We start from the raw sequence: 13,495 nt of genomic DNA, 5'->3' as shown, positions 1-13,495 counted from the left end.
GATAAGTGACCAAAAAGGAGTACTTCAACATGTATCAAAGATACAGTTGGTTGCAGGGTACTGACACAGGACACATAGATCTTTAGAGGCAAGCCCAAAGCCTACTGTCACCAGCAGTTTTAATCTGACCTTAATTGTGGTGAGATGTAAATTACCCCAAAGATTCAACTCTACAGCCTCTACAGTTCAACAGTTAAACCAAACATATCCTCTCTACAGATGTGACTTATCTGATTGGCCCATCACACCACCTAACTCTAAACAGGATTTTCCAGGTGTCATGTATAGAGCACTGTATTGTCTCTCTGGCTTTAGGTAGCATGGTTTAAGTGTGAGAAAGGGCAATGGTGGCAGAAATGTTAGCTTAAGCAAACAGGATTTTTCGTTATGTCTCCAATACTTAAAATGCAGCAGTCTTGCAAAATGACCAAACTCTTTTCATCAAATGTAAAATTGATATTAAAGATTAAGAAGTTTTCTCCCTTTCTGTGAGAATATGTCACTGCTGTCACTGTACATGTGTTGTTCATTGTTTATCCCTGAGACCTACTCATTGCGTTCAAGTGATCTTCAGAAGATGATGAATTTGGTCTGCTATAACCACATTACTGGGCATTACTCATTTTATAGGTAGTTAGAAATGATAGAAAAGTGGTATTAAGTTTTTAACTAAATACAGATCATAGAAAAGTACAGAAAAATAAATACCGAGCTTATTATCTTCAGCTATGCCAATTGCATAAGTATACTGACGTCAGTGAATGTTTTAAGACCCTGTGAAGATGGCCAAAGCCATAAATGTGTGTTTTGTCTAAAGATACCAGAAATACTCTTCCCCCTTTATTTTCTATTATTTTCTTTTCTGTTTCTGGTATCTGGTGCAAATTTCTGTTCTTAACTTCAAAGGCAAATGCTGTCCTAATTTTAAATTTATTAAAAGTCTTCAAAGTTGCTTATTAAATGTTATCACTACTGCTATGTCCAGTGAAGTCATGGGATAGGGCGATCTGTGGGTTTTAGGGCAGCCCCACAGACGTATCATGTCAGCGTTTGGGTCATTCTTGTTGTTGCACAGCCTGAGATCCCCTTTGGTTTGGATGAAATACAAAATCTATCTCAGAGATGGAAACTCATCACCAATAGACTCAAAAGAGGTAACTTTATCTAGCTGTTCACTCCACTGACATAATTAGGAATGCACTTTGTCAGCCTTTGAGGGTTTAACTACAGCTGGCTGGGTTCAAGGCAGTCTCAGAAACCAATCTGTTCTTAGTAACACCATCTCCTTCACAAAATTACAGACATACTTTCAGCAGATATACCCAGCTGACTGCTGAATGATGTTTTTCCACCCACTTTTGCAGTGGTCAATGTTTTTTTTTCAGCGTAACTGAAGCTCTGGATTAATGCCATGAAATGATTCAGAAACCAAAGGCTGAACTGACAGCTCAAGAATAAAGGTTATAAACCTTATTTACAGTGTTTGAGTGTGGCTCGATTCAGCCTCTGAACATAATCATATTTCTGATCCAGCTGATGAGATTTAATTAGAAAAGATATTCTAGATGCTAACTGGCCTAACCATTGTTTAAGAAACAGAAGATATTTTAAGCTCACTTCTCCTGGAAAATCAGAACTCTATTCTTCAGATGGATTAGTTAAGCTAGAGGGAAAAAATTTAACCTAATAAAAATTTAAAATGTTCTTTGAATTTATTCAGATCAGAACTAGATCTGGATCCCTGCTGTACCCTTAATTATTCTACTGGAGTCTGCAGGCATTCAGATGATGAATACTTTAATAGTGTTGTCAATAAGCTTTTCTAAGTGAATTTCATAAGCACCACACCTTTTTCATGGGCTTTGCTCTGGTAGGAATCTGATTTACAGAAATGAACAAGATTCATACACAAATGAACTATGGTTCAGGTAACTTGGGTGAAGCTTCCCCTCCAGGCTGCAAAGTATTTGAGAAAAGTGCAGTGTAACTTTATACCTGTTTACGCCTCTAGACCTGAAAATACCCAGCCTAACCTATTAATCAGCAGAGTGGCCTGCTCAGAAAAACACATACCCTTTTTTCTTTTTTCCTTATCAGTCCTGAAGCATTAGTCCAAACACTTTGAATTCCAGCCTTCAAGTTTTCACCTCCAGCCATGCCAGTCGACTGGACACAGGCTCCCCAGGACCAGAAGCCCTATAGAGCTGTGGTAGTGAGTCACTGTGACTGCTTGTTGGCTTGGGCAAAATTCTGTGCTAATGTAGCTGCACAACCCCTTGACACAGGCAGAAGGAGGTCAGATTTTCTTGCAGTCACTCTATAAAAGTATATTCTGAATTCCTGTGTGCAATCATTATGTGGTAATCATGAAATTCACTAAAGCCACAAATTAACTCCCTTGTTGTTAAAACCATATGATGTCAGACTGAATCTTTTTTGGTTTTAGTTTTTTTCTCATTGCTTTATTTGGTTCCTTCTTGCCTGTAATGCAGATTTTCAGTAGGTGGCAGAATACAGAAATCACAGTTGGGCCTTAAATACCAATAGTAGACAAATTACAGTGGCCTGTGTCTGAGAGCAACAAAAAAAAGACTGTGAAATAAAAAAGCAATACACATCTTTCTTGCTTCAATAAGTCTCCATGTAAGTAGAAGAAGGTTAACTCTGAAAATTACAACTTCCTATATCTTTTAGAATTCTTGATAGCACTAATGGTGTCAATTATTGACATCCTCATTATCCACATGAATATCATACCCCATGTTTGAATCTGGAAGGAGAAAATGAGCCTCCAAGGACATACTGAGACAGTAACGCCACGTACAAATGAGTGATTACTTGAAACTAGCGACTCATTGTTGCATGGCATGTACTGTAATTAACTACAGATTTACTTGTGTTCACTGTAGACTGGAGCAAGCTGATTTGGTTTGCAGTCTTACTGCATTGCTGAGTATGATGCAGTTAACTTCAGGCCTCGCTTAGAAAAATCTTGCAAAACCAATTCAGTAGTTAAAAAAAGCTGTAAGAGACGGAGTCCACTATGGATGAAATGCACTTTGACCACAAAAAATAGCTGCAGAATCAATGTACCTCCCAAAAATATGTGGTGTGCTTCCTAAATACAGAACATGGAGGTCTTATACGATGAAGAAGGTTTTTCAAAAAGTGATGTAGTAGGTTCCCTTGTTTGTTTATTTTTAATTACCACTTTTTTGTCACAGGCAAGAGATGGTTTGAACAAATATGCTTGAAGAAGTTTCCAGTTAGTATTTGACTTGTGGGATAAGTAATTCTAATATTTGCCATGTAGTCTGTGAATTTCAATGACATGTGGGTAACCTTAAGTTTCATCCTCCATCTATGGACCTGCATGTACTGTACACAAACACCTACATTAGAATAAATGAATACTTTCAGAAACTTCACATTCCTAGTAATGCTATCCTTACATTTTTGTGGTTTAGTTGCTTTTACTAATTGAAAGAAAGAAGAAGGAAGAAAGCAAGCAACAAGACAACATCAAAGGATTGCAGTAGATCACTGGAGCTTATGGCAAAATACATCTCCTGAATGAAAGATGTAAGAAGGACCTTATACAAAGTGGATACAACTGTTTCAGCAGACAATAAAAGATTCCCACTCTAAAGACCCCTCTCCTGTGCTTGGCTAGCTGTCCCAGTTTCCTTCTGCCAACCCTTCACTAAAAGTGAGTGCTTGCAGTATAAAGCCTTGTTGCAGCTTGAGTACCAAGGCTTCCCTTGTCTCTGTTCATCAGGATAAACTCACTATTTCCTTTCACTTCCTTGCACATGTACGATATGGGCACCATCTGGCCCAGAAATGGTCAAGGACAGCCAAGCCTGAAAAGTACATCTTCAGAGAATGCCCTAGGCTCCCCCGCTCCATGTTTCACCTGTAACTACATTAAAGATTTTATAATCATCTCTGATAAATCCAGACAAATATTCAGAACTCAAGTTTTCAAAATATTTGAGTAATGGAGACAAGTACTGCAAAAGGAAGGCAGGCCTAGTTACCATTATGTTTAATTATCTAAGACTTCATACTGGTGTCCTATTCTGCAAGAATACTATTAAATGGGAAGTCAGCCTGAGCTGAGAGAAGAGATAGCATAATCAGATCATGCCCTGTAAGCAAAGTTACTGACAAAAAAATCTGAGTTCTGATGTGATTCCATTTCCACTGAATTCAGAGGTAAAATCTTCATTACTACACCTAAGTGTCCATTAATTCAGTTCATGTGTATAAACAAGGCTCATTACTCACTTGATGTTTCACTGCAAGATTTATTATTGACTTTTATTAGACCAGAATAGAAAAGAAAGATAGTGCACTTCATATTAGATTGAATGATACAATTATCCAGTTCTTGCTCTTGTACTAATGTTAAACTTAAAAAGGCTCTGTCGTTCTCACTTTTAAATTCTCCCTTGACTACTAGGTATGACCATCACTGGGCCAGGGAATAAGCTTGAATGATACTTGTTCTAAGCTTTTATTAGCCAGAGAAAGAGATGGTGAGGATACTCTCTGGTGCCATACCTAGAGTTTGCATCAACTATCCCAGAGTCTGGGTAACTGCAGACTCTATGACATCTGCAGGGTTGTAGTTAGCTAGGAACATACTACTCCGTGAGGCCTCTATAAATTTATTATTCCCTGCCCAAATATGACCATTGGGCAGCTAGTATTTTTTTGATTAACTGTAGTAAAATATCAGGACTTACAGCTCTAGAGCTTCTTCCATCTTTGGTAGCAAACTCTGAGAGCGATCTGATGTCTGATGTCCTGAAGTCTCACATACAGGTGTTTAAAACACAGTTCCCTGACTTGCCTCTTGCTTTACTTGTCTTTCACCTAGTCAAATGATGTCAATCCAGATGGATTTCCACACCTGATGCAGGTTTTCTGCATATACTGCCCTCTATCTCTCTCTAGTAGGGCTCTTTTACCCTCCACAAAGGGCCTTGTAGCCATTATTTTTCTTATTATTTGCTCAGAACACCTTCTGCACTGAAGAGATGCTATAAAAGGCTTGTATAGTCCTCAGATGGAAATTAAATAACAGCAATACTTAGTAACAGATTTCTGTCTCTATTTTGTTGAGCCTTCTTCTGCCTAAACATCCAACATATGTCCATCCTAAACCAGATTTTACAAATCTGAAAATCCCACAGATTTACAATAGTATTACACATAGCATCCTAAATAAGACAACATAACTGAACAAGCTAATAATAGGCTCCTTGCTCCTGTGTTTGTTCCATTCTTCTCAAAGACTCTGACATTGTCTGGAAAGTTAGGATTCAGGAAAGGGAAAAAATTAATTACAGAGATGAGAGACTCCTCACAGATCATCAATCTTTTCCTTGCATTAATTACAAGGGATGGCAACTCAAGCATTTCTGCCGATTTCTCCTTAAATAGTCCTTCAGGATAATAGGGCTCTTTTTCAAGCAAACTGTTTTTTAAACCATTTCATGTTTTGACTTCAAAATCATCAATTAAATGCCATTCCAAAACCCATGTGTCTGATGGGATTGAGGCCCAACAGTAAATTGCCCCATCACACAACAACCTTTGGAAGACTCCAGCTCCTTTTATTTGCACTCAAGGAGAATCAGGTCACATACCTGTGAACGTGGTCCTTCTTCTCTTCTCCTTTGCTCCCCTCTTGTTCCCAACCCCTCACATCTGTTTTTTGTCTCCCTCTTCTGAGTCCCTGGCACATACAACAGGACTTTGAAGACCTGGATGGAGCGAGTCAGTTTTGACAGAAGACAGAAAGTAGGAAGGAGGAAAAGGGCCCAAAATGCTGGGTGGGATGCCTGGCTTCAGTCACCACCTTGGGATGTGAACCTGGGCATTATTCCCTGGGTTTCCCTGCTGTGCTGTTTTAATGCACCACGTTGGAACCTGATAGCCACATAGAGCATGGTCCTGCCCTTATGGAAGATGTGCTGCCAGCTGGACTTACTCTGCCTGACCAGCTGGAGCAAAGCACCGCAGCGGGCCAAGTGGCTGCTGTCCTGTGGCTAGCCAAAATCCAGGATGTTAGCTTGCTTGTTTGCTACAGATACTGGGCACTATTTCAGGATGCGACTCTATATTTGTTCAGTACTAACCAGATGCTCTTCAGATGCTGTTCTAGACTTTTACTATTACTCCATAGTTGGGTCTTGCAGTTGCCACCACTGCACATTTTTCCACACTTTTGCACTGAATTATTCTGATATCCTGTGCCAAAATAACACTAAAGTTCTTGATTCCTGTCAGTTTGTTATGCCAGTGCTGTCAGACTGCCAGATGCAATCTGAATGTGTCTCTGTAGGGCACGCAGGGCTCTCAGGTCCTACTCTTTTTTGCAGGCAGCTCCAATCCTCATGTAATCAGAGATAAGTGACTTAGTTAAAAATGAATGGGGCAGCTGGCTAAATGCTCAACCAAACAAAATGATCAAAGGGACAGGGCCAGATGTTTTTCATTAGCTCTACATATGGAGGTACCAGGGAGAGCAGCAGGAGCACCAAACTAAAAAGAAACCAGAGAAGCCAACTCTAGTTTCAACCATAACATGAGGAGCTGGCTATAAATACTACATTCCTCAGTGTGGCTCCCAGAGGACGTGCTGTAAGTATTTCTAAAACCTACAGGAAGAGCATGTCTACTATTGTCTGACTTATTTATATGCATCCTCCTGGTAAATATTTCATTAAGAATGATCATTCTTAGCATCTATAAAAATATACTTTAAAAATTATATTTTAGAAAGCTTCTATAAATTGTAAAAAGTTTTTTTCCCCACAAAATTTATTTTTGGCCCAGTTGGTGCAAATGCAGACTTTTGCCAGATTACTGATCTGTAGGATTTTCTTTTACCAGTTTTAGTACATTTTCAAACTTTAATTTCATAGGTTTTGAGTCCAAGTTACTGCAAGAGGCCCAAGCTATGTCAAGATTTACAGTGAAAAAGGAGCCAGATTTTTATTTTCGTCTTCTTGGGAAGTTTATGGTAGAGTGAGATAAACATGCAAAATAGTTAAGGTTGTTTATTCTGCATCACTAAGAAGACATTCTTGACATCATTTGTATACAACTGAGCAGAGGAGCTGTTCAATCAGCGCTGACAGAAATCCAACCCAGATCACCCAGCCTCAGGGTATACAGACCTTACTTCAGCATGATAAAATCTGCTTCTGTTGGGATAAAACCTGAACTGTGCACACAGATCCTCTTGTCACAAGACAAATTTTGGTGCATAAATGCTCCTCCTCCAGTTACTTCCTTCCAGGGATGCAGTCATAATTTCAGGACGCTTTACCTCACTCTAACATATTTTTGTAGTATCTTGGGGCTTGCAAAGGGGAATGAATATAACAAAACAATCTGGTGCCATGCTTATAAAACGTAAAGTGTAATGACATTAATATTGGCCCCAAATCTGCAAGACTTAGATTTGGAAAGCAGGGATCCTGGAAGCTGCCAGCCAGCAGGTAACTCAATCAACACAGTATCTTTCAAGCAATACAGAAATTATTCCTGTTCTTTTTTGACTCTACAGTATAGCAATGTCTGCCTGAAAGTCACCCTCCAACTGTAGGAGAGAGAGACATGCTGAATGTAAAGAGATTGGAAAGACATTTCTCTGAAAAAAACTGGAAGTACCAGACTTGTAGTTGACTAGGAAAGAAGCTAATAAGGGGTCTTGGCTGTGTTGATCAACTGTGCTGAAATCCACTTAGCCTTTTACCTGTGTAGCAAGCTCCTAGGCTTGGCAGTATATATGCTGCTCTTTGTATGAGTATTGATTACAGAGGTTGTTCCATGTATAAAAAGCTTGATGTGCACTTTAATAGCTGCTCTAATCCCATTCTGCAGGAACTAAGCTCATGAATGTGATTTTCTTTTCTCTGATACTTATATCATGCACACATTAGCAACAGCCACTCATTCCAGTGAAAGTATCTGTGATTTGCAGTGCAGAGTGAGTTCTTTGCTGGTAACTATGCTAATAGCAAATGGGTTGAGGAACTTAGTAAGTCTCATAATGGAGTCAAGGAAAGCTTGAGTATGACTCACTTAGGAATGCTTTGTCCTCCCCTAATTGCATAATTACCTTAGAGAGCTCACTGGCCATTTGGCATAGAGGTCATGCCTGTTTCCTCTGAGCACAGGAATAACTCCTCCTAGCTTCTCCTAACAGGATAAAAAGGGGATGTGAGGAAGACATATGGCCATGGCCCCGGTTTTCCTCTATATAATCCAGGAGCAGTATTTGTGCACAACAACAAAGTCCTTCATTCTCTGAAACGAGGATGGGAAAGTTCATCATTATGTAACAGAAATAAGCACTTTTGCCTTTGCACTGAGATAGTATCTGTATTGAAAGTGATAGTGTGATATTCTGGTGTCTCTGGTACCTGTACTTGTGACATGTGTATTCTAATAAATGGAATTAAAAAAGAATAATGAGTGTCCCACAAGAACAGCAATCTTTCCCACTATACTCATATGCCATAGAGTCAGCCTCACTGCCAAGCAAACAAAACAGAGATCTCCCCAACACCTTGTTCTTACAAGCAATAAATAAATAAATAAATAAATAAAAGCTAAAATAAATGCTATCAGCAATTACAATCATGCTAAGCAGATGGCAAGCAAAGGGACCTTATCCCATGACAAAAATGGAAAATGAATTTGCTAGTTACACTAGCAGAATTAATGGAAAGTTTTGCTGCAGAATTCTCCTGAACCTCTAGGAAACTCAACAGTGCAGTTTTCAGGGCTCATCCCATATATAGAACTGGTTAAGTAAGTCTGCAAGATGCAACAAAAGGATAAAGATATAATTGAACAATACAGATAGCTGAGGCAAAGATATTTAAGTATTGCTATCTTTAGTCCCCCAGATGAACTCTTGTTCTGGAGAATGGCTGGAATTTGTGGTCCCTCTTATTAACCTTTTTATTGATGTTATCCAACATTACATCTGGAAGCTAGATTTCTCCTTTGCAGACTGCTGATGGCATCGCTATGCAGTTAAACTTTCATCCTGCTCTCCCCTTCATTACTCCTATGAATTCTCTATCCTTCCTTGTGCACTGATGCACCTTCCATTTAAAGTAACTAATGCAAATTTTCTCCTGTTCCCCTTACAGTCCAGCAGCTAATACCCCCTAACTTACAATGACGTATATACCCACTGGGCTTAGGAATGAAAATACTTGCATCTGCTATACTTCACGCTGATCCTGATACTGCCAGTGTGTTTTAGACATGTACACACAGCCTGCCTGGTTGGCCCTTCAAGAGTTGTAGAAGGATGTGAATACAAGTGGTCTGATACAGCTGCTGGTGTAAGCTTTGGTGTCCATGGGCTTCTTAGCTTTGTGCTGGATTGCAAAGAGTGTTTAAGATTAGTCAATTCGTTTCGCAGCTCATGATAGTTACTTAAGTCTTTCCTTCTTTTTTATCAGTGTGTTTTTAAATGGTGGGAAGCAGTGCAGTTAAATGCCCACTGAGGCTGCATTAGGTTCCCCTTTCTGTGATAAACCTCTACTTAGAAGGTTCCCAAAGTGAAAGTTTTTGCAAGAGAAAACAGCTGGAGGACAAATCTAAGTCTGGCTCCTATGAGTGGAACTGTTCTTCTGATATAAAGGGTGCATCACTCTAAAGCAAGAGAAATGTTAGGAGGAGAGGAAGGAAAATGAAGTACCTTGATTCCTAAGCTGAGAGAGAACTGGTCAGCAGTTTATCAAATCAAAGGCTAATATCCAAGACTGATTCTGTTCTCACAGATATACATCTCAAATATGGACTTCTTTAGAGCTACATCTAACCTAACCTAGCTGACTTCAGAGGAAAGTCAGGCTATGGGTCCCAACTGCTTTTGTTATCAAACAAAAAATAAGTGACACCTCTGTTCTTTTCATGCTTTTTTGAATCATTTTCCTGGAGAGCCAAGGAGTTAGCATGCCATAGTGCTAGTAGCTGCCCTCAGGATCAAGGAACACCAGACAGAATCTATAACAAAACTTCTTGCATTAGGATGGCAGCAGAGGAAACTATACAGAAAATACAGTACAGGAAAGAGTTCTTAGAAGATGAAGTAGGGATTAAGCCAGATCCTATTTTACCATTTGCTAAAACACTCAGTGCATTTGCCTTCATGGCTTCTGCATTCCAGAGGACTGCATGCTGTGTTAATAAAACCCCTCTCTTGAACAGGCTTTGGAAAGTCAGACAGCCATTGACTGCCCATATGGCAGAATTTGGCTATTGCTATTAGACAGCTGCAGGAAGTTGAGGACAAGAAAGGGGAGACAGCAACAAAATGCTATGGAGATATATATATTTATAGATAGATAGATGGATAGAGAGATATGGGTATATAGATGCATAGAGAGACACATGGCTTTTCCTCATTGGCAGGAGCTTTCAAAATATGTTCCCCATCAAAATGCCAGGATCCTCTTTTGTTTTTTTCTTTCAAGAACTGTAATTTGCACTTCTGCTTTTTGTAGGCACTATGTATGTGATTTATGTATGTGATTTAAACCCTCATACACTCTGAGCTTAAGTTTCAGGATCATTTTAAAACAATTAGCACACCTACAAGAAAACCAGCAAAACACCACATTTCTGTTGCTCACAAACTTAAAGAGAGAGAGAGTTTAGTGCTGTTCCTAGGGCAAGAAATTGCATACTCCCCAGTAACCCAAGGCCAAACCACTGCTCTCAGTTTTGAGTAGCAAATGCCATTCTTATTACATCTAAAAACTCAGACTCTGTTTCTTTTCTTAACATGAAATTGTGTATTTTGGTACTGCTCTCAAACAACTTCAACAGAACAAAGGAGTTATCTTTATGAGACAGCCAGGGAAAGACACAAAGAACAGGAAGATGCAGATAATCTAAATAATGACATTGAAAACAAAACAGCTATTGGCTATAAATAAACAATATGAAGTAAATGTCATTATTTTTATTAAGAGTAGACACAGACTTAATTCCTGGGTATAATGCCATCTGCTGTTTCGTCACACTTTAGGTTTTTTTTTCTTTTTAGTCAAGCCACAAAGTAGCATTTCCTACTTTCTTCAACTTTTCACAGTATGAATTTTTATACCGCTTCTTTGGAGAAAATCGCAAAACTCAGACACGCATGAAGAGAAAGATCAGATTTTCTATAACAACAAAATTGCCCAAATTGTTAGTTTTTGAACTGTGTAAATACAGGCATTCTTACAGGGCAGGGAGGCAAACATACACACGACTGCATTAATTAAGACAATACTTAGTTTCCTGCAACACAAAGGAATTTTCTTAATTTAGACTAAGTCTTTAACGATGCACTCTCCCACTGTGTGCTTGTGGGTGTGCAAAGAAACAACTCAATTTCACAAACAAAAAAAAAAAAAAAAAAAAAAAAAGAAAAAAAAGAAAAGAAAAGAAAGAGAAGGAACTGGTTTTGACCTGGTGGGTGAATGGAGAAGGAATTAAATAATCCTCTAAACCAAAGCCAGAATCAACTTTCTGAGCGCCAAACTCAGCCAGTCCAGCCATCTCACTTTCAGTAACATAGTGCTAGGCGACCTGAGCAGAAGCCTGATTCACGTGCCTTTTTTTCCTGGGGATTGTCTTGTTGAGTATCCTGGACAGGAAACTGGTGTGATCTGTTGACTCACAAGATCTAAAATAAGCACTCGCGTTTCCCCCCTCCCAAGCCTGACCCGCAGCCTTGGCCTGAATCACTTCCCCGGTGGAGGCGAAAAAATGTGCGACAGCAAAGTGCTCGCGAAGTGGTCGGCATACGCTCTCAAGCTGTCATACAGCCAGCAAACCTCACGTCCAACACTGGCAAAACATCAGGACACAGCACCGGTCCCCATCCCTCGGGCTTTACCTGCTGGCGGGCGAATGGCTGGGAGGGATATCCTGTACAAAGCTCTGCTCCATGCCCGGTATCCTGGCCGGGCTGTGCGGATGGTAGGCTGTGAGGACCACGCTGCCCGAGTCCTTCATCTCCATGGTCACAGGCACATGTCGGCCCCGCTGCTGGCGACAGAAGCGACAGGGCCGTGCTGTGTCCCCGACGGGCCCCGACGGGAGGGCGAGCGATCCTGTCAGGAGCGCCAGCCCATGGCCTGGCTCTGCAGCAGCCGCTCGCCACTGCCGGCTGTCAGGAGAGCTGTGTAACTGAGACACGGCTCCTCTCCCTGTCAGGAAAGCTGAATTAGCATATATTCAAAAACACCGCCCACAAAACAACCCACGGGGAAGTTACTACGTTCCTAGGAAACTGGAAACCTGAGATAATCCTGCACGGCACGGACTGAGCGCCCGGAAAACTTCTTGTTCGCATTTTTTTGTTTCCTTTTAACAGCAAATTTCTTAAAACTCATCCTGCTCCTGAAATAGTCCTGTAAAGTGAAAAAGTGAAACTATTTGCTGGTTATGCAGCCGGATGAGTGGAGAGCGCTACTCAAACACAAAACATGATTAGGAGAGATTCAGAAACCAAATGGGCTGTGCTAGGTTTAAATCATCAAGGAGCAGAAGCTGTGATTTCCTATGTGCCGTATCATTTCTGTGGCGGGGAACTGAACTTGCTCTCTTCTGAAGCCAGATTAAGTGTTTCAACTAGATTCTGGCTGATATGGCTGTGTGCATTATTAGAAAGGCACTGGGAAATGAGTGAATTATTTTTATAATAGTCTGTGTTCGTCTGGAACAATCCCATAAATGAGTAAACACCCAGATGCTTGATATCTTTTCATGATTTAGCTTGATCTCTGTACACTAATATAGTAGCTTTCACTCAAAAGTGAATAATCAAGCAAAACTATCGGGGTCCAATTCTGGAGTAACACACAGAAAAAACTCTGCAGACAAAGTGAGAAAATTCGCACATCACTTTATTTTCCTCTCCTACTTCTTCAGTGTTTTGGGGTTTTTTTCAAAGAAATGTTTCTGATAAATGCCAATTCCTGAAAACTATTGTCATGCCTATGAAATCATGGGAAGGGTGTCCCTAATTTTACTCTGTTGACCACAGCTCTCTGAGCACCTTGTGAGCACGTGTGAAACACAAGCCTCCATTCACCTTTGTCACAGTGGCCAGTGGCATCCCAAGCATAGGTACTCTATAGATTGCTTGTTGGGCCCCTCTTTCACATCTCTCGTGTGAGGGTGCTCTCTCTAGTGCTGCTACACAGCTGCCTGAATTACACTGTCAGTCTCTCCAGCTGGTGAAGTAGCTCAGGTTTTAAAAATGATTCATCTCACCCTCACCTTCTCCCTGAACATGGTATCCTGCCTGGAGGGACATGATGGTTTCGGTCAAATATGTTGCTGCAACTCATGTAGGCAGTGCCCAAGTTAATTTTAAATTAGCCAGCATAGGAGACTGATAACAGTACACTTGGCAGCACTTCTTGCCAGACTCACCCAGGAAGCATAAATATTTGAA

At 40.3% G+C, this 13,495-nt stretch overlaps 1 protein-coding gene across 2 annotated transcripts in view; it reads right to left on the bottom strand.

The window, feature by feature from the left end:
* Positions 1–12,112, bottom strand: part of ARHGAP28 (Rho GTPase activating protein 28) — a 723,491-nt gene extending 711,379 nt beyond the window's left edge. For both annotated transcript variants that reach the window (XR_007627579.1, XM_050306222.1), the window contains exon 1: positions 11,930–12,112. Coding sequence is in view for 1 of the 2 variants with exons in the window: in XM_050306222.1 (XP_050162179.1) it covers positions 11,930–12,054 (125 nt within the window). In the remaining variant the exon portion in view is untranslated. The remainder of the gene's footprint in view (positions 1–11,929) is intronic.
* Between the last annotated feature and the right edge of the window lie 1,383 nt (positions 12,113–13,495).

Source organism: Myiozetetes cayanensis, unplaced genomic scaffold (genome assembly GCF_022539395.1).
Source record: "Myiozetetes cayanensis isolate MyiCay16 unplaced genomic scaffold, myiCay2020 scf1, whole genome shotgun sequence".
Classification (NCBI taxonomy): Eukaryota; Metazoa; Chordata; class Aves; order Passeriformes; family Tyrannidae; genus Myiozetetes; species Myiozetetes cayanensis.
Note: the sequence above shows the minus strand (reverse complement) of the source record. Positions and strands in the feature narration are given on the sequence as shown.